Source organism: Pyrgilauda ruficollis, unplaced genomic scaffold (assembly GCF_017590135.1).
Source record: "Pyrgilauda ruficollis isolate IOZ18807 unplaced genomic scaffold, ASM1759013v1 scaffold178, whole genome shotgun sequence".
NCBI classification, from domain to species: domain Eukaryota; kingdom Metazoa; phylum Chordata; class Aves; order Passeriformes; family Passeridae; genus Pyrgilauda; species Pyrgilauda ruficollis.
In genome coordinates, this window is record NW_024516764.1 from 90,765 (window position 1) to 110,302 (window position 19,538).

A 19,538-nucleotide genomic window follows, 5' to 3' on the forward strand; every position below is an offset into this window, starting at 1 on the left:
TGAATTGTGCTCCTCACAATGCTGTAATCAGTAATCAATCCTGTTTGGATAGATATTCTTAAACCTTGGCTTTCTGGATGAAGTTGGACTTGTCAATGCTAAAGGTCATTTATAGGTGTTAATTAACCAAGAGGGAAATTAACAAACTAAGGTTATTTATTTATTTTGTCTGGCATTTTGTGGTGTTCTCATTCTTCTTTAAAGTGCAGAACAGTTTTTTGTTATCTAAATTCAGAGTTGCTTTTGCAGCTTTAGTCTTCATAGAAAGCAAGACTGTTGGTGCAACCTTTCTGTAAATGTGACTTTTTTTCCATCAACGGAAACAGATTTTGGGGGTGAAGTTAAAAAACCACAGTATCCTTGGCAGGACATGGAAATAAATTCAAGATAATGTATTTTGTGTACTAAGATTGAAACATTAAAATTTCTTGGACTTTGCAATATGTATACACACAGAACATGCACAGTAATGCATCAAAATTAGTAGAAATTATCTTAAATGGAACTGCTGAGAAATCAGTAGCCTCTCTAAAGGAGCTACAGCATGTAATCTGTCTAGTGTGCTTCAGATTAGTATAAAAATAGTTTTAATGTTGCTAATCCTTACAAGCAGCATTCAAAACACTTTTTCTCTCCCCTTATTTTATGGAATTCTACATCTGCTGTTACATTTTAACATCAGAAGTAAAACTTCATAGTAACTATTTAGTGTTCATCAAAATAGTAATACTGTTTTTACCCTAATTCTTAACTAGCCTGAAAGCTAACTACTCTTGTGGTTCCTGCTTTTGTTGCTTGTTTGCTGTTTTGATTTGGTTTTTTAACATATGAACATCTCAAAAGGGTGGTTGGGTTTGTTTTTTTTTTTTTTTTTTTTTTTGTGTGTGTGTCTGTATATGTTGCCCTTGGTTATTTGAAAACGGCCTTGCTGTTCTGGTAAACTGAGGCAAAATCACTTTGCTGCTCTCTCGCGCTCTCTCTCTCTCTCTGTCTCTCATTCTTTCTCTCCTCCCAAAAAATTTCTTTCTGGTGTTTTGTGACCAGATTTATTTCTCTGTGTTTAAAAGGCTTTTATCTGTGTTCTTTCTCCACTTTTTTATGAGGATGATTTTTGAAAAATATTTGCTAAAAAAAGGATACCACTCCCTCCAATTCATTATTTGGAGTGAAATGGAGTGGCTGGAGCAGATTCATGTGGTGCCAGAAACTGATGCCACTTCACCAATTCCCCGTTCAGCATAGGTATTTCAATATTCAAAATATATACTTCTTCTGCCTTGGCACATTTTTTTGAATGACAATCAATTAGGTTGTTCAACATCTTGTTAGTGGCATTAGTAAGCCATTCTTGTCTCTTCTACCCAAAAGGCTGACATTTCTAAGTCCAATTTGCATTTCTGTTCAGGGCTTCATAAGGGCATTGACTTTATCCTGCTCCTATGTTGTTGTGCAAGTTGTGCAAGAGCCCAGTAATTTCACTTGCATATTTTTTTACTAAGTTGATAATTTCATGCTCATAGTCTGTTTGAGAAGAATGCCTTTGGCTGTGCATCTGAAGGGTCAGGGTTAGAGTAGAACAGTGAAAACTGTTACATGGTTCTTCATGGCAAATGTTAAGGATTTATAAGAAAAATGTTTATGCAGCACTTTTTATTGGAGTATAGTCTGCTGTAGTTAATCCTCTTAAACTTCTCTTTGTATTGGATAAAACTGAGAGATCTGTCACCTACAGGTTGTATGTTGGTGACATGCTTAGCTTGTCCCCTGACACAGAGCTTCTGTCCAAGAAAGTGCTTAACTACCAGTTTCCCATGAAGCATGAGAATCCCTTTCTTGGTGTACAGGAGAATTTGTGGGATCAGGCCACAGGGAAATACGTATCATGTAGGGTTGTTGATGCTTTTCTCTCCATGTGCTGTCATCTCTGAAAAAAGGAAGGAGAGTAGCACCTTGAAAAGCCTAGTGTCTCTCAGCAAGAGGAATGGAACAGTGTTGGGTAAGGAGGAAGACAAAATGTACTTTTCTTTAAAAGTTTGGAAAGAAAGGGCTAAATGGCAGAGGAGGCACCTTTGTTGTTCCAAAATTAGAATGTAGGAATGTTGATGCTTGGAATCAGTCAGCAGTGTTTTGGCAAACAGAAGACAAAATTTGTGTGTCCTTTACCCTGAGACAGAGGGAACATCTACCTACTATAATTATCTTTAACATCATTAACTGAAATAGCAAGAGTGTCAGAGTGGGGATTTCAATCCTTAGATGACTAGTATGGAAAAAGCATAATTCCATATAAAAGAGCTGAGGTTTTCAATTTTCTTTGATATATAGAAAACTGGAAGAATGCTAGATTTATACCATGACTTTAAGACAATAAGAAAATAAGACTGGAAGCCTTGACTGACTTCCTTGAGTGTATATGCAGACAAAAATCACTTAATGCAGTCTGTTGTGTTGGGGTGTTTTGTACACTCATGTATTTTATTTACAGCATGCTGCTTCTTTTCAGAGACTTGGTGGGGCACTTTTTATCCCCATTAGCAATGCTTTTCAAGTAGTAATGTATATATTTTTATAATCTTCTTCTTTACATTGTTCTCCTCAAAAGATCTAAAATGGTAGTACTACAAATGGGAAACGGAGGCACAAGAGATAAAGGAGACGTTGTGGGGGGGAAAGCAGAAGAGCCACAAAAGAAACGGGAAATGAGAGTGGTCAGTTTAAGCTATTCAGCTTCATTTCTCATCCAACCTAGTTGAATGTTTTACAGTACTCTTAGGTTTCAAAATCCACTAATTTTGGATATGTGTGCGTGTGATGTGTATGGGTTTGTGTGTACGTGGTGCCTGTAGCCTCATGTATCTTCTTTGGCATCTTAAAAAAATTAGATCATCACTTGCTTATCTACTTCGCTGTTATATCCCCAAGCTAAAGTTGTTCCGTGATGTGGCCTGCTATCATTTCACAAGTTAAAGTTACAGAATAACCTATGCCCTAACTTCTTATTTGTTCTGAAACCGACAATTAAACATATCATGCAATTGATATACCAAGGCATGTGCTAGGTCTTTTCTGGCTGCATGTAAGTTGTGTGGTGCACTATATTGCTGTGTGGTGCCCGAGGCACTCAGCCTGAATGCTGCTCAAGGACCAGGCTGAAGAGGTTGGCTGTGCTGTATTATGGTGCTGCTGCTTGGGACATGGATGTTGAAACACTTTTTCAGTTAGTGCCACTTTCTGTTTACAATCCTATTGCAAGGCAAAGGCAACAATATAGAGTTTAGTTCTAAACAAAATTATTGCTATACAACAGTATACAGAACAAGCTCTGGGGATGGCTCTTCAGTAGTGAGAGAGAATTCTCACTGTACTCTAGGTATACTCCTGAGTTTACTGTGTATTTTAGAGTTCATGCCAAACCCTCCCACTGATTTTGCAAAACCATATAATTTATTCACAGCCATAAAATTCCTACAGTGTTAAATTTATTCCCTATTGCAAAGCTGTAGAACGATGAAAATTGATATGTGCCAAAATGTTGATGGCAAGCCACAAACCATGTCTAACTTGGAGTCCTAAATTCTGGTGATTCTCATAAAGAATGTTACTTGATGTTCTGTAATCTCTCTCTTCCCTTTTTGGAGACTCTCATAAAAAAGTTGCTTGGATTTTCTTATCTTAGTATTTTTAGAACATATGTAGGTTAGAATTTGTCTCAGTAGTTCAATGTCATTTCACACTGGTGTTTAAGGAAGGATCAGTGGAGGAGTATATAATTTCTGAAGTATTCTATTAATCTATTAAAATAGATTAACCTCACAAAATAGTCAGAACAATTCTTAAAATGGATCAAGTTATGGAATAGCAACAGCATGCTATTCAGCTTATTCACCAGAAATTACATGTATTTTACCTGGGGCAATCTAAGCTAAAATTAATGATTTATGGTAAAATAAAGAAATAATTTGAAATGTTGTCATTCTACAGGAAACAGTGCAAAAGGGAGATTTTCTGCACATTTGGCTTGTGTGGATCCCAGTAAGCTCTCAAAGAGGCAGACCCTGATGGCTATTTCCTCTCAGCTGCTGCCTCCACTGCTGCTAATCAGCTGAGGGAGTTTGCTTTTACCTTTACATTGCTCCTTGTGGCTTTGTTGCCATTCAGAATTTAATCATTCCCTTGGCAAAATGCAGCTGCTGGGAGATGAGAGGGTAGGGGCAAAGGGCACAGCCTCTCAGAGAGTACTTGGAACCTCATCCCGTGCCTTAGAACTGCACTATTTTCGAAAGGCTCTACCTGCAAGGCCTTGCTGGCCTTGAGCAAGCCAAAGTGGTGGCAACTAAAATACTGATGTTGTGGAAGGAGGCTGCTGTGCATTTTCCTTGTACATTAAGGTAGTGTTCTGTGCACTTGGTGTTTGTTAATAAGAACAATGTACCACAGTCAGCACTTTTTTTTGGTTTGTTTTTTTTTTTTTTTCTTTATTGTGTGTATTTTATTGGAAATCTGAAACCTTATTTTTTGAATTATTTTTTCCTTAGTTAAGATCCATGTGTTTTTTTGATGTGTAGTTCCAAAAACTTGATGCTGCAACTGTGTAGAAAGTCAGGTGTGCCTAAGGTCCTTATGAACTCTAGCTGTTATTAGGAAAAGCCTATATAATGTTGTTTGCATAATTTTCATTATTGCTGCAATTGTTTTCATATTTTTCTGAATAAGCTTAATTTTTTCAATATGGAAAGGAACTCTGTAAGAAAGAACAGAGATATTAGTTTTAGTGATGGGTAAGTTGAAAGTATATTGATTATTATTTTTTACAAGTATTAGGAAAGAGGGATGTCCCAAATGTCAGAAACTAGGATGTTTAAGACCTGCAGAGCATTCTTAGAATAGGTACTCATCCAATTTTCAAAACTTCTATTTGGATGCTTACAAACATTAATTATTGTTTACTGTTATTATTGGATAGCCTTCTCTTTCTGTAGAGCAAGTATAAAAAAAACATCTTTTGAGGTTTTTATGTGACTCAATAATTCATGCAACTGAAATCTCATGTATTTCTCTAATTACTGGAGGCTCAGAAACCATCATGATTCACGTGACCTGAAACCTTAGTCTGCAGTGATGGATATCTAGAGGGAAAGTTCTCTCCATATCAGAACATAGTATTTGTTTTGGTGTAGGCTGAACATAGTGATCATAACTAAGATAATTTACTGAGTTGTGTTTGACGCTTGAAGTAACAAGCTTGTCATAATCTTAACAAATACAGTCTTTGCCCTTCTTTTTTTACCTCAGTTCAGAGAGCAAGCCTATGGATACATTGAGCATTAAAATCAGCATTCCAGCTTGTACCAGATGAAAATAATGTGGTTTAGATTGTAGACTAGTTTGTAAAGAGTGGATTGCTCTTCATATTCTTAAAACTCATTTCCTTCCCATCATATCTTTTGGAATGTATCCCAAAATACTGTTTATACAAAACAGCATTCAATTTCATCTCTTTTATGATTTTGAGACATTGTGGAATCTTCCCTTAATCTCATAGTCTCCAAGGAATCCACTCAAATGTTTTCTTTTATAAAAGCAAAGACAGATGACTTGTGACTCAGCTCAAGAAAGAAAATAAGATTCTTACTGATGCCTGCTGGGTTTGAGGGATAGGTTTTTTTTGGTTGTTTTTTTGTTAAGCCTATCACATAGAGCTCTTTTTCTATTCTAAGTTTGACAGTGGTTGGACAGTTGTTTATTTCGGGTTTTTTGAAAGAACTGTTGAAAGACTTTTTGATTCAGTTTATTGTGATTCCCTACTATATGTATGGTCTCTGGAAGAGATTCAGCCAGCACCAGTCCTCTGCTTTGTATTCAATATATCTTTCTTCTGACTACTTTACTCTTTGACTTTTCTGCTTCTCCACCCTGTTACTCTGGTCTGTCTAATACTTTCACTAGTTCCACTTACCCCTTTCTTTCTTTCTTTCATCTCTTTGCACTTCTTACACATTTGTTTTTCCTCTGACATGGTAGTACATTTGTGAAAAAGAAAGTTTATGTCTTTGATCAGATGAAATTATCAAATAATAATCTCTCACAATTTGTTTACCTTGAAAAATGCTGTCTTGGTTAGTGTGCTCTCATTTTGTGATGATAAAAGATAATGATCCTGGTTCACCTCTTCAGCTCTTACCTGCATCTTTCCATGGGTTCCTTCCTCCTTAGCCTATCCAGCCCTGTCACCTTCCTTTTAAAGCTACTTTCGTCACAACTCATGTATCTTTCATTTGCTCTGCTATCGAGTTGTTGGCTCCAACTTGTGAATGCATGGTTGATTTTTTAACAGTTTTATGCACAGGAAGAGATTACCCATGAGCAGCTGAGTAGCCATTTCATTGACTTTACATATTTTTGAAATTCCCAAAGGTTCTCTGGCTGTATGTCCAGCTCTTATTCTCATTTTTGGGTATTTGTTTCACCTATTACTCTATCATTACTTTCTCCTTTGCACTCAAATCAATTTGTCCTTCCTTGGCTTGTTGAGGTAGTTCATACAGTACCTAGTGCAGTGCTGTGCTCCATCTAAGGGGATCTCATTCTCGATTTGCAGCTAAAAAAATTGAAGCAAATTTGTGTGTATTTATAAATTTGGAGATTGTGGGAATTAATTTTTGCAAATGAGATACACCTAATTGTGTTTGAGCTGTGAAACAGTACTTTTGAGGGCACAGCAGAAGTGTGGAGGGGCATCCATTAAAGTGTTGTATTCCACATATGAATCTTCCCCTGGCCTTTTTTTCCTCTTGCACTGGAGCATGTAATCAGTCAGTATCTTACTGTTTAAGAAAAAGTGTGTTTATGTATCCCCTCCTTTGGGACACCAATTTGAATTGTTTAGCAGATACATTAGCTGATGTTCCTACTAGTTTTGTAATGGCTCTCCCCATTGTGAGGTTAAGACATGCTCTGTATGCACTGTTTTATTTTTAAATGTATTTAATTCTGTAAACACTAGGTGAGTGTTTTCAATGCCTTGCATAATATTTTATATTCTATTTTGACCTTCCAATTTCCTTTGAGAACGTGAATAATTTATTTCTAAGTACTGAAGTGTTTTATAGTTGTACTGCACAACAGTTTCCTTGTGGAAGGTCTGCTAGCTTCCAATGACCCTTAGCTACCATCTGGTACAAATTCAAAGTGCTTCTGTCATCTGCTGCTAATTGCTGTCACCTGCATATTGCAGTCACTGAGCAACTTGGAGTGCAGTAAAGCAGGAGGCATACTGCTTTGTATAGCTGCAATCTATCCATAATACCCATGATTTCTTTATTAATATTAATTTAATAATAAAAGAAGTACATGCCTCATGAAATGATATAAATTAATATAAATGACATTTCATGTTTATTTTAGTAACTTTTAGGGTTTAATCTGACATTCAAAAAAGCGTGTAGATTTGTATTATAAATATATTATTTCGGTATTCTTCAGCCTGTTTATTCTGCTGAGATTGTTCAAACTGAATCTTACAGAAGAGTTCTTTAATCTTTTTTGTAAGCTGATAAGCTTTAGTCAGGGCACTAGCCTACAGCACCATATTATATTAATGTATTTTACTTGTAATTTAGAGAACAAGAACAATATCCTGATCTGAAGGCTAAACTGTCCCCTGTGGCACTTGCACAGCTGATAATCGTGAACTAGAAAGATGTGTATATCAAATAGTTTACAAAATGAAGCCAGCTGTGTTTCCCTACATACTGTGGCTTCCTGACATGCATCATTAAACCTTATTAGCTACTTCCTTTTACAAAGATTCTTGTAGTCTTGAACATCGCATATTAACATTTTCTGCCCCTCCAACTGGAAATTATTTGCTTTATTGCAGAGTGTCAACTTGCTCTAGTTTCTGATATGCGTTCTAATTGGTACTTTGGAGTATAATCATAGTGAAATACCACTCAGTGCATTTCTTTCTTTGGAAAATTAATACAGACCTTTTCACTTCATCTGTCAGTCTGTGCAACTTTTCACACAATTCCCAACTGTTGGGATTGCTTGCAAACCATTAAGTATGAAGTGGTTCATAAAATGTTTTTAAGAATATAAACACAAAAAGAAGGAGTTGACTTTTATGGTAAGATTTTGTTGTTGTTGTTGCTTACTTAAGAGAAATAAAGCTATTTCAGCAGATAAATTTAATGATGTAAAAAACCTCAAAAACGTAGTGATATCATAAAGTTAATTTTTGTTGTTCAGATGAGGCTTTCTTTAATAAAACCACCATCCTGCACACATGCGCAAAAGCACCACTTGATTGCTGAATTCTGATAATGAAATTCAGCTCTTAAACCTTAGGAAAGCAGAATTTTTTGAAATATTAATCTCTCTGTGGGTAAAAACAGATTTGGAATTAAGTAAAAAATTAAAATATGTGTTATGTATATGCATTTGTACATATTTACATCTCTTTTGTGTATCTGACAAGAAAGACAATTAAATACTTCTGATCTCTATGGACAACATTTTGGAAAATATTATTCCAGAACCTTATTTGTTTGTATGATCCCAAGAATAATTTCAAAGCAACATGTTCTGTTAATTGTGTTGAAACATATTTTGTGTTTATTTTAGGACAGAAGAAGGCACTAGTAACACAGACATTATATAGATTATGAATAACAACATGTAACTGTATAAAGAAAAAAAAAAATTAAGAACCATCTTAAAAACCTTTTTGTTGATATTTCTCATCTAAAAAGTTTGATATTTGTTTCAGATGGACAGTTTTATTTGTAAACACATCAGTGCATTAAAATTGAGCTAGAAATTTTAGAGCTCAGGTCATAATTTCTTCTACACATTTGAATCTGAAAATTGATGTTTTTACATAATACTAGTAAGAAATTGCACATCAAATCTTATCTAGAAATCTTCACTGAGAAAATTGTTTTTTATGTGCCTTAAATGGCTGTAGATATTTGCTCTGGATTTATTTTGGGTATTTCTACTCAGACTTGAAGAAGGGTCACTCCCCTTTCTTGGGCATTTTTCCATATATTTTGACATGTAATTAATCTTTTAGGAGACTACTGCTGATTTCCCACTGTATGGAGCAGCTTTCAAGGTCCTGTTTAATTTTGAAGTAAAAATAAAAACAAGTTTTTCTTTCAATATGTATCTCAGGCTTTTTGAATAATTTCCTCTCAGTTTGCAGGCTAACAGGATTTTATACTTGGGAATACCTAGGGGCAGAGACAAAAGTTTGATGCAGTCAAAATGCTCTTCCTCAGTTCCTTTCTCACATATTTTTCCATTTATTCTTGAATATTATTATATGTAAATATACATTCATATTCCTTATGAATAGGATTCAGATTTAAATGCTTCAAAACAAACTTTGAGATGCTTTGTGTTGTGTGGCCGTTCATTTTTTTTTAACCAGATTTCCTGTGCAAGAAGACCTGGATGGTTGTGTTTGTATCTGGACCTGTGCTGAGCCAGGTTTAATGATGGACATGGAGTATACACAGCAGAGGAGGAGGGAGGTTGTAGAAATGCTCCACCAATTAATGAATCAGTGCATACTGCCAATTGTAATTCTTGATTCAAGAACTTTTATTCATTCTTTTGCATTTTTTGGCTAATCCATCTTTGGAAAGTTTCCTCAGTCACTTTAATAATCTATGTGTTCTATCTACTGTATTACCTTATTTACATTTCCATGAAGAAAGGTTGCAGCTCTGATTTCCATCTCATTTGTGGCATAAGCACCAACTTAATATATCAGTGTTTCTCATTGAAGTTTTTTTCCAACTTTCATTAACTTTTAAAATAACAAGGTGTAATAAAATAAAATGTATGTAATTTATCTAGAAAGAAATTTTAAAAATGCACCTCTGAATTTAACCTCTAATAAGATGGAAGGAAAGCATATCCTTTCTACTGTTTTTAAGCTTACTTTCAGTTTGAGATAAAATGAAATTGTGAAATTTTAAAGTAAGTTTAGACTTTCTGGGTCCTTGGTTTCATTTATTTAATTATATTCTTAATGGAAAAATTGACATGTGTTTTGATAACCTTAGCTCTGACCTCTCTTACCCCAGCCCTGTGTGAGATTAAACTCATTATAAAATGTAATAATCTCTGCTAATAGCTTAATCTAGATAATCTATGAGGAGATGAGTTACTAACACCTTCTTTCAAATGTGGAGTACAGAAATGTTGGATTTCTATAGGTATACATTTTCCAGTATTCAGTTTCAAAGATGTCTTTGAGAAAGCTGTAAGGTTCTCATACCATTTATGAAATATGATTAAACTTACTCTGTCATATGTAAAACCCACAAATTCAATCCCTACTATGAAAATACTACATTTGTGCAGTTTTCTATTTGAAAAAGTTATTTAGACCAGTCAGCCACATGGTCTGAAGTGTAGATTCTAGTGATAGATTACTATTCCCAACATTTATGCAAATGAAAGAGCTAGCTGTTGTTGTCAATTTGGTAGGTCCCTTTTGTAATTCTTTTTTCTTGAAGGAAGTAGTACCCATTACTGAGCTATTTTTTTTTACATATATGTCAAATTTTTTCATTTATGTATTTATTTATTTATATGCAAATTTTACATAATAAAAGTTTTGGAACCAGTTTTCTCTGTGCTAATTTTGCAGTTATTTTGGTGCAGCTAATTGTCTTAATCTGTGAGAGAGTAAATAATGTTTTTTAACCTGTTCAGATTTGAAAAAATGCCATCTCCATTGAGTGTGTTTAAACAATAGTGTGTAATGCGTAAAGCTGTTTATTCTGTATTCTGACCCTTGAAAGACCTGATTACATGACAGCGTCCTAGAAAAGTCTTGAGTTGAAGCTGATGATGGCTGAGCTTAAAGAAGGTATAACAAGCATAATGTGAAAGGTACATATGAAATATAAATCTGATTATAAAGTTCCAGTGTAAAATCAAGCACTTTTAAATCCTGGTCTTCCCCCACCCCCGAGAATTCCATGTCTTAGCAATATTGGTCAGATATAAGGAGGATTGCGAGTGCTTAGAAACTCTAAATGTCTTCTGTGCTGTGTACCCAGATTTTTTTTAATTGAAAAAAAACCTTGACGAATTAGAGTTTCACTATGTGAATGCTTTTCGTTGAAATTTCCAGTATGACTAGTTATCTTAGATTACTGAAGCAATTATTCTAAATGGATGGGTGGTCTCAAGGAAATGTTTTCAACTGGTAGCTTTTAGTAGGAGGAGAGCCTGTAATATAGCACAGTCCCTGTATGGATACCGGAATTCCAGGGGCTGTTAACCTTTTCGATTTCTTAACGTGCTCTGTATACGGTTTAATCATTCGCGTTCGTGACAAATACATAGCGAAGTCGGAGAACATATGGTCGCACAGCATCTGACTGCTGCTGCCTTAAGGTGCCAGACTGTGGCTGTATAAAGGTGTGTGGAGTGTAGCGTTTCGCCGCGGAGGAGCCCGCGCAGTGCGAGTGCACGATCGGGAGTGTCAGAGGCGCTCATTAACTCCGAGCGTTCCCCGCCGGCCGAGGCTCCTGCGGCACAGGCGGGCGCGGGCGCCCTCTGCTGACCAAAGCGCGCGTGGCAGCGCTGCCCGCCCCAGCCTCCCCTGCCGCCTTCGGGCAAAGGGAGCAAAAGCCAAATATCCGCGGCTTGGCTTCATTGCTCTGCGTAAAGACTCGTTCTAAGAACAAACGTCGGATTGAAGAGTATTTAGAGACAGTGCTGTAGTTTTCCAAACCGCAAAAGTGTTAATGAAAGCCAGATTTATGGTCAGAAGGATATTAAGAACGAGTCGTGTTCAGTTTCTCTCATTGGGATCATTTGAAACAGTGTGTTTTACTACAAAAAGAGTAAATTGTTGGTATTCAGGTAAACCAGGATACAATTAAAAAAGAAGACACATTTAGGAAGGTTATGAAATCTGTGACTAGCATTCGACAAAACGAGTGCCTTTCTTCAAACAACTGAGCCCTACCGAAGTGCAGTTGTGGAAATAGCTCACTTACAGTTTTTATTGCAGTAGACAACTAGAGAGAGCTAAGCATCTCTAAAATCCTGGAGAGGACTCTCAAGCTTCAGTTTGAGTATCCAGACTCAGATGATGTTGAGTCTGGTAAAGGCAACAATATAAAATGGATTAATAAATGAGGCAGAGAGAGAAAGAATGGTGTGAGTCCTCTTTTTCTTTTTTTTTTTTTTTTTCTTTTAGAATTATAGATATTTCTATTTTAAAAAGGGGAATTCTGCTTCCAAAGTGATTCATTTATTTCAAAACACATAAATATTAATTTATGAATAGTGTGTTAAAGTAAAGCCAGGCAAGTCAGAAGGGTAATTTCAAAACAATAATAATAATAGTATTGTGCTTTTAAGAGCAGTTAAACCTCTGGTATTGAATATGCATCAAAACACTACAGAAAAGTACTTGAGCTTCTGTTTCATTGGACAATGAACTATATTGCTTCTTGAGTTGTAAAATTTCTGCTGTTTTCAATGCCTATGCATTGGAGGCGGACTGATTTATGTAAGAATAAAGAGAAGTAATTTGTTTCTTTGGGGATACAATTAACACTAAATATCTAAAATTATTTGTTGCAATCAGTGTACAAATGACATAATTCAGTTCCATAAAACTGCAGTATTAACATGATACCAAATATTTCAGTTTACTCAAAGGTTCGGTTGCATGAAGGATGAATATTTTTTTTGCCAAAGGTAAGACAGAAAATGTTACTGGAATCAAATGAACTATTTTCTGGTAATTACTTCTGCATAAGTCAAATGGAGTGGACTAAATAAGTAAAATTTATTTCAGTTTTATGAACTTAAGTAGATCAGTCCTCCCCCTGCATTATTGCTCAATTCTAAAATTAATTTTAAACTGCTCAATTTTAAAACCTGTAAAATGTTTTTAGTGCTTCACAAAATATTTTCAAGATTTCATTGTTGCTCTTGCAGCTAAACCAGTGATGAGACTATGTTTGAAAATTGATATCACAAAAAATAGGGATAGGTGACTTTTTTTACTAAATGGTCGCTTTATATATTTTTGTGTTTTCTTTGCTTTTCCCACCTTTGAATCTACTCATTAAAAGAATGAAAAAGATATTGATTAAACAGTGTACCATACTGTATGCAAGATTTGGTAGGTTTGACATTAATCCGGTCAGGTTTGTAGAGAAACATATTTATGCAGACTATTGCATGAGTAGAGGGAATTAAGGCAAGATGCTTCCTAAACCTGAATTTACTTGTTTTGATTCATAGTTATATTTATCTTAATGTGGTTACCTGGATTGCTGAGCAGCCAAGACTTTGAATCATAGGAGACTTAAGAAAGTAGAAAAATTTACAGATTCCAAAGTTGCTCTTTGTGGTTTTAGTGTCAAAGATTAAGGTAGGTAGATAAGGATGTGTCGCTTTATTTAGCCTTTAAACGCAGATTAGTAATCTGTTATTTCCAGGGACTATGGGGAGGGTTTAACAGATTACTGAAGAAAGTCATGGGGGTTTGGATAAATGCCGCTGACTGTACAGTAGAATATATATATAATTTTTTATAAATGACAGAATGCTACTAATCATTTTTCTTAGGCAAACCTTGTTTTTGTCACCCTGCAGCTGAAAGATGTATTATTTGAATTTTAGTATTTTTAAATATTTACTGTTACATACCATTTACAACTAAGTGTAGGCTACAATTAATGGAAACATATATAATATACTAGTATTCAAGGCTTGATAAATTAATTTCAGAGCATGTATTAAGAAAAGAAAGAAATGTTTATGTTTGCAGTGCAAATTAAAATCCAAGTCCCTCTCAAACATGCATACCATGAAATTTCATTGTAGTCAATGTAGTGTTTGACAGTGCAGAACCAGGCTGATTACTGAAATATAATTACCTTTGTGGAGGAATTTGGTTGCAGGGGGAAGTCTGTCCTAAGACTGTGCCATAATACTTCAGTAGTATTAAAGTAGGGCATTTAAAGGCTATTCGTGAGCAATTATTTCTAAATGCACTTGAAACTGTAATTGAATAAAAAATGGCTGCACTACACTATGTTGAGAAAACTTTGCCATTTTATAACATTTAATTATCAAATTTTGCATTTCAGTATTCTAGCATTTTAAAAGTTCTCATTTTCAAAGTAATATACATTTTATAGTGCTAAAAGAATTGTTCTATTGCTACAATAATAGCTTCAGAAGATAACCTTCCCTGAAAGTTAAGCATCTATGGCAATATTGTTGTTCAGATTGCATTTCAGTAACCAGAAAAGTTCTTGTTGTTTTCAGCTTTTTAATTAAATTAAGATTTTTCTCATAAGATAATGAATTATACCTTGTGACCCAAAATGTAAAGTGTAGACTTTGAATCATTCCCTCATTCAAATATGAAGTATTTTAAAAACTTGTCAGCTTTTTTACCACGCAAGTAGACAATTGATGGTATAAGCCATTACTTTATTGAGAACCATTAGCTATTTAAAACTCTGTGCATAAATTAAAGAGGAGCTAAATGGGTTTGTGGCTGTTGCCATTAGTAGCATTTTAAATTATACAGGCAATTATTGTGTTCATTTTCATTATCGTAGAGCAGTCCCTTTGCAAAACTATTGTAGTTTTCTTAGACATCACATACGAATTTTCCCTTGGAGATTAAAATTTCCAGTGATGTGTTTAATTTTGTTAAGTTGTTTCAAATAGAACAAATATTATGACAAGTAGAAGAAAATTTGTTTTACTAATATGGGAAATAAACTTGGAAAATTACTCCAATTCTTAATTCATCTATTTCTAATATTTTCATAGTTATTCTAGTTACTATTTTCCAAAGAAAATAAATAGCTTTTGGAAGATGGCATATTTTACAAATGCTTTGGTAAAATCACAGTCTAGTTAAAATGAAGTTTATCCATTTTTCCAATATTCAGATGCATTTTAGAGAATGTTAGTGAGTTTCTACATGAAATTTATCTGGATAGTTCAACGGTGTTTCATTAGTTGACTGCAGAATTAAACTAATTAAGTATCTTTTAGTACATTGGAGTAACTAGTTTTTGAGAAATGGAGAATGCATTTCTATTAAAACTTACTTTCTTTGTGTGCCTTCTTTAGTAGAATTTTGCAATTGACTTCACTTACTATAGTAAAAAAAAATACTAACATTTACCATGGCCAACAGTATGATCTATATTAAAAAGAATCGCATTATTAGTAGCAAAGCAAATGTTCTTGAGAAAAAGATTTATAGTGTGAAAAGTTTTTCAGCATCGACTTTTTATTATCATAACACCTCTCCAAACACATTTTTTTTGGGTCCCAAACTTGAATTCACATCTGTCTTCATCAATTAGAAAGGTATTAATGCTTTGAGTTAGCTACATATGAATGTGCAGTGGGCTAAATTTAATGTTTCTGTCTAAAAATGGCATTCTTTCCTAAGAAGCTCTTTATTCATTTCTGTTCTGGGGTGGGGTTTTTTATGGGGGGTGGAGAGGGGAGAGATAGGCTTTCACTACCATGATGCAGGGGAAAAAAAAGTGTGAGGTAGTAGTTATGCATATTGCAAGACAGTGATTCTTTATTTTATTACAAAAAAAGACCAACTCTAGAAGGCCAGATTAAATCATTCCTTTCACTTTTTAATGGGATTTGGATGAATAGAGTAAAATATGCACTTTGCATTCATTGATAGCATCTTTAGGTTGAGGTAATTGAGTCTTTTTTCCCTGACTGAATGAATAATGACTTCATCTGATCCTCAGCGAGGCCTGAAACTTAGGCTGCCTTTGTCAACGCAAAAAGATCTGGGCTTTGAAACATGCTCTACTTCCCTGGCTTCATTTTTCTTCATTTTAATCCAAAAACCTATTTTTCTCAATAATTCAAGCATAAACTATGTAGTAGTTGAAGCAGCGGAAATTGCAAGATATTTGTCCTCGTTGTGCTGCTTTTTAAATGCAGCTGATAAATCAGCCACTGTGGTCTTCAGCTGCCTGGTTCTCTAGGGAAGGGACAGCCCATGTGTAAGCAAGATTGCTGGAATTTTTAAGAACTATATTTAAAGTGCTTCTTTTGCAGACTGTTTGTTATCTAAGGAAGTGTTATGTTTTACTGCTCTTACTGGCAAGACTTGGAGATAAAAGGGGCATCTGTGATGGGGCCTAGGAAACTCTTCCTGACATGATTTTCCCACATATTTTACTGACTACTAGAGCATCCAAAAAAGTGGATTAAAAATACCCTAGCTTACATCATACATTATTGAAATGGTGAGAGTCTTAGTTACATAGCTTAAATATATTTTTTTCTTGAGAAACAGTGGATGAAGGACAGCTTCTCCTAATGTTTTACTTAAAATGTTTCTAAATCAAATACCTTTATATTCTTTTGAAGTTGAAGCCCTGTTTCACTATATTGGTTTGAAAATGGATATTCCCCTAGATTGTTGTTTTTACTATTATATTGGGTAAGTGAAAGCTTTTCACAGTTAAAAGTAATTTCTGTGGCATTGGTTCAGATTTACAGAGTGGGATGAGAGCACAGTGATGAGTCGCAGTGCACTTGTCACGTGAATAAGTCACAGGCTCCGTCCCATGTGCCTGTTGGTTCTTGAATCTAACCGGTATTTGATCTTCTAGCAGTCAATGAGCTCCCTACAAATGTAATACACCATACCAGTATTTTTGCTGCAAGCATGACAGAAGAAAATTGTCCCTGCTCATTTGTTTGTCTGTAATTATCTTTTCTCCTTGCCCTTCTGTGTTCCTGTCCTAGAACAAGGAATGGAGGAAGGGATGTGTCAGACTTGAAGGCATTCAAAAGGCTTGGCTGGGACAGTTCACATTGGTTCTAGGATTTGTTATTGCCACAAACCCAGGGAACATCTTTTGTGTGCAAGCATAGGAATAACAGTCAATGCAATTATCAAAGTTCAGTTCATAGTTATAAGTGCATGGATTTTTAATAGGTAGGAATAACCAAAGCAAACAATCGCTAATTGTTTGCATTGCAGAAGCATAAATTAAGAAAAACTCCTGACTAACTGGATTTCTTTTTTTTCCTTCAGGTTGGCTTGCTGGACCTGGAGCTGAATCAACTGACCAAAGCCCTGTTTTTGGCTTTAGTTGCACTATCAGTTGTTATGGTAACTTTGCAAGGATTCGTAGGCCCGTGGTATCGCAACCTTTTCCGCTTCCTCCTACTGTTTTCCTATATCATCCCAATCAGGTATGTATAAGAATGAAAGCAAAATACAGTTGCCTAATTTTACTGTCTGTGGCTTTCTTGAAATTTATACTTGCTTCTCATTGCAAAGGAAATTGATCTTATCAGGAAGCTGAAGGAGAAGGTGCCAACAAATCTGCTGATTCTTCAAGGATCACTGTACAGAAAACAATACTGTTGTATTTTTTTTGTATAATGTTCATCTTGCTGGAGTAATCAGGATATCTAATCCTTTGCTAGCATAAATGTATTAATAAGGATACAAGGTATATGAGAAAGTGGTTTCACGAACCATGCAGTTGAATGAACTGCTAGACGCATTATGGAATTTTATTTGTAATGCTTTAAATACTAAAAATGTTCCATTTCTCTGCTTAAAATACAGACATTTTACCCCAATAATAATTAATTTAAATTGGATGGCTGAATAATGTAAGTGCTCTTTTACAATGAGAGGAGTTTTAACGTGTAACCAAGTAGAGACTTACCCTGAATTAATTAATTCATTAAGCATGAGTACTGTATATTCAAATTGCAGATAAACTGGAACACGAAATAATATCCACGTGTGTAATCAAGTCTTCTGTGGACACAGAAGTGAGAACACTACCTCTGAACTGAATTATTTTCTTTGCATGGGTATTGCCTTTGCAAAATGGAAATACTGTTTCCTGTTAAAATACCCAGTGTTTAGTTTAAGGTAATTGTTAATTTTAGATCCTCTTTAGAAGTGTTCGGTTTGAGATACATCATTCAGTAAGCCCAGTGATCAGCCAGAGTTAGCAGTATCTAAACTGTAGCTAGATTTAAGACCTGTCCCCTCAGGCGTGCACACAATATTTAAGTTCATGTAGTAAAGAAAAGAAAAATAGCAGGATTTCATTAGGCCTTTTAATCTAAGCTTACATTACTTACACATTACTGTGATCACATTTTTAAAGTAGGTGTCTATGTGAAGGAAATTGTATCATATTTGACCAATGGGATACTCAAGAAGCCTCTGTCTTAACATTTTATAACTTAAGACTTTATTTTTATAGTACTTTTGTGTTGCAAGAGAAACTGATTCTGTGGGAAGTTGAAGGAGAAGGTTCTGGCAAGTATGCTGGAAACACAATTTTGGGATATCTTTCTAAACACTGTCACTGTCATAACTCCTTTACTGCTTGAATGATGCTGTTCAGTCTTGTTGCCATGCACCCCCACACACACACAGTTACTGAGTATTAAGCAATTTATCCATGTGAAGAGGCAAAAAGGCCTCCATTCAAATGGCTAAATCTACATTTTACTCAGACATGCACTTTAAAACTTCCAGGAGAGGGGAAAAAGAGCTAAGGATATAAAGGATCACTTCTAACTAAAGGATAACTTTTAACCATTTTAATATCTTTGTTACTGGATGCAAGAGGATTAAGGCCATATAGGGGTTGTAAATAAATTTTACTCTATATTGAAAGTTCAACATATGGCATTGAAAAACATTTTCACTGAGCAGCTAATTTTCAGTGTAGGTGTTCTACAGTGGACTTGTGGAATAGCTTTTCTCCAAAAATAACTTCTAGCATGCATCTAATCCAATTTACAATTGTTTGTGAGAGATAATATAAAAACTAAAAGTATTAGAGAATAAGGTTGGTTTAGTTCATCAGACAGGAATTTATCACAGAATGCTTTCCTCCCTAGAGATTTATCTGTTTCTCTACCAAATTTTCTTCAACCCGAATCTTCATAAATACAGGGTTGCTTCCCACACTGTCAGCAAGATGAACAACTCAATCATGCTGGTGTTGAGACTTGACTGCACTTCCCTTCCTCTCTTCTCTATGTTAAGCATGGGAATGACTTAATTTTTAGGCTGTATTTTGAGTGTAAACTCTCAAAGATGTAAATTACAAAGCAAATGGCATCGAAGCACCAGGTGTTGTATCCTCCCATTATTTTTAAAATAGCTATGTGGGGGAAATAATGAACTTAAAGATGTAAATGAAATGTCAGAGGTTACGGTTCACTGGTAGAGGCAAAGCATATCTGGATTCAGGCACACATGAAATGTGTCGCTTGATACTTTTAGAGAATTCAGGAGGTTTCTAATTGTGGAGCTTTTTTGGTTTGCAGAGCAAGGGAACTTCCAGGTATGCAATAAAAATAGTTTTTCATGGCTAGACGTGTTTGGTGAAGATCATCAGGAAGATGATGATAGAGTTAATAGAGTTTAAGTGATCTCTGTGCAGCCTCATCTATAATTAGTAGGAAGAGGAACTTTTCAGATGCTTCAGAAA

General features: G+C 35.1%; 1 protein-coding gene across 2 annotated transcripts in view; it reads left to right on the forward strand.

The window, feature by feature from the left end:
* The window catches only part of ATP9B (ATPase phospholipid transporting 9B (putative)), a 153,692-nt gene that overhangs the window by 88,199 nt on the left and 45,955 nt on the right, over positions 1 to 19,538 (forward strand). For both annotated transcript variants that reach the window (XM_041464291.1, XM_041464292.1), the window contains exon 12: positions 17,099 to 17,259. In XM_041464291.1, coding sequence (XP_041320225.1) covers positions 17,099 to 17,259 — 161 coding nt within the window. The remainder of the gene's footprint in view (positions 1 to 17,098; positions 17,260 to 19,538) is intronic.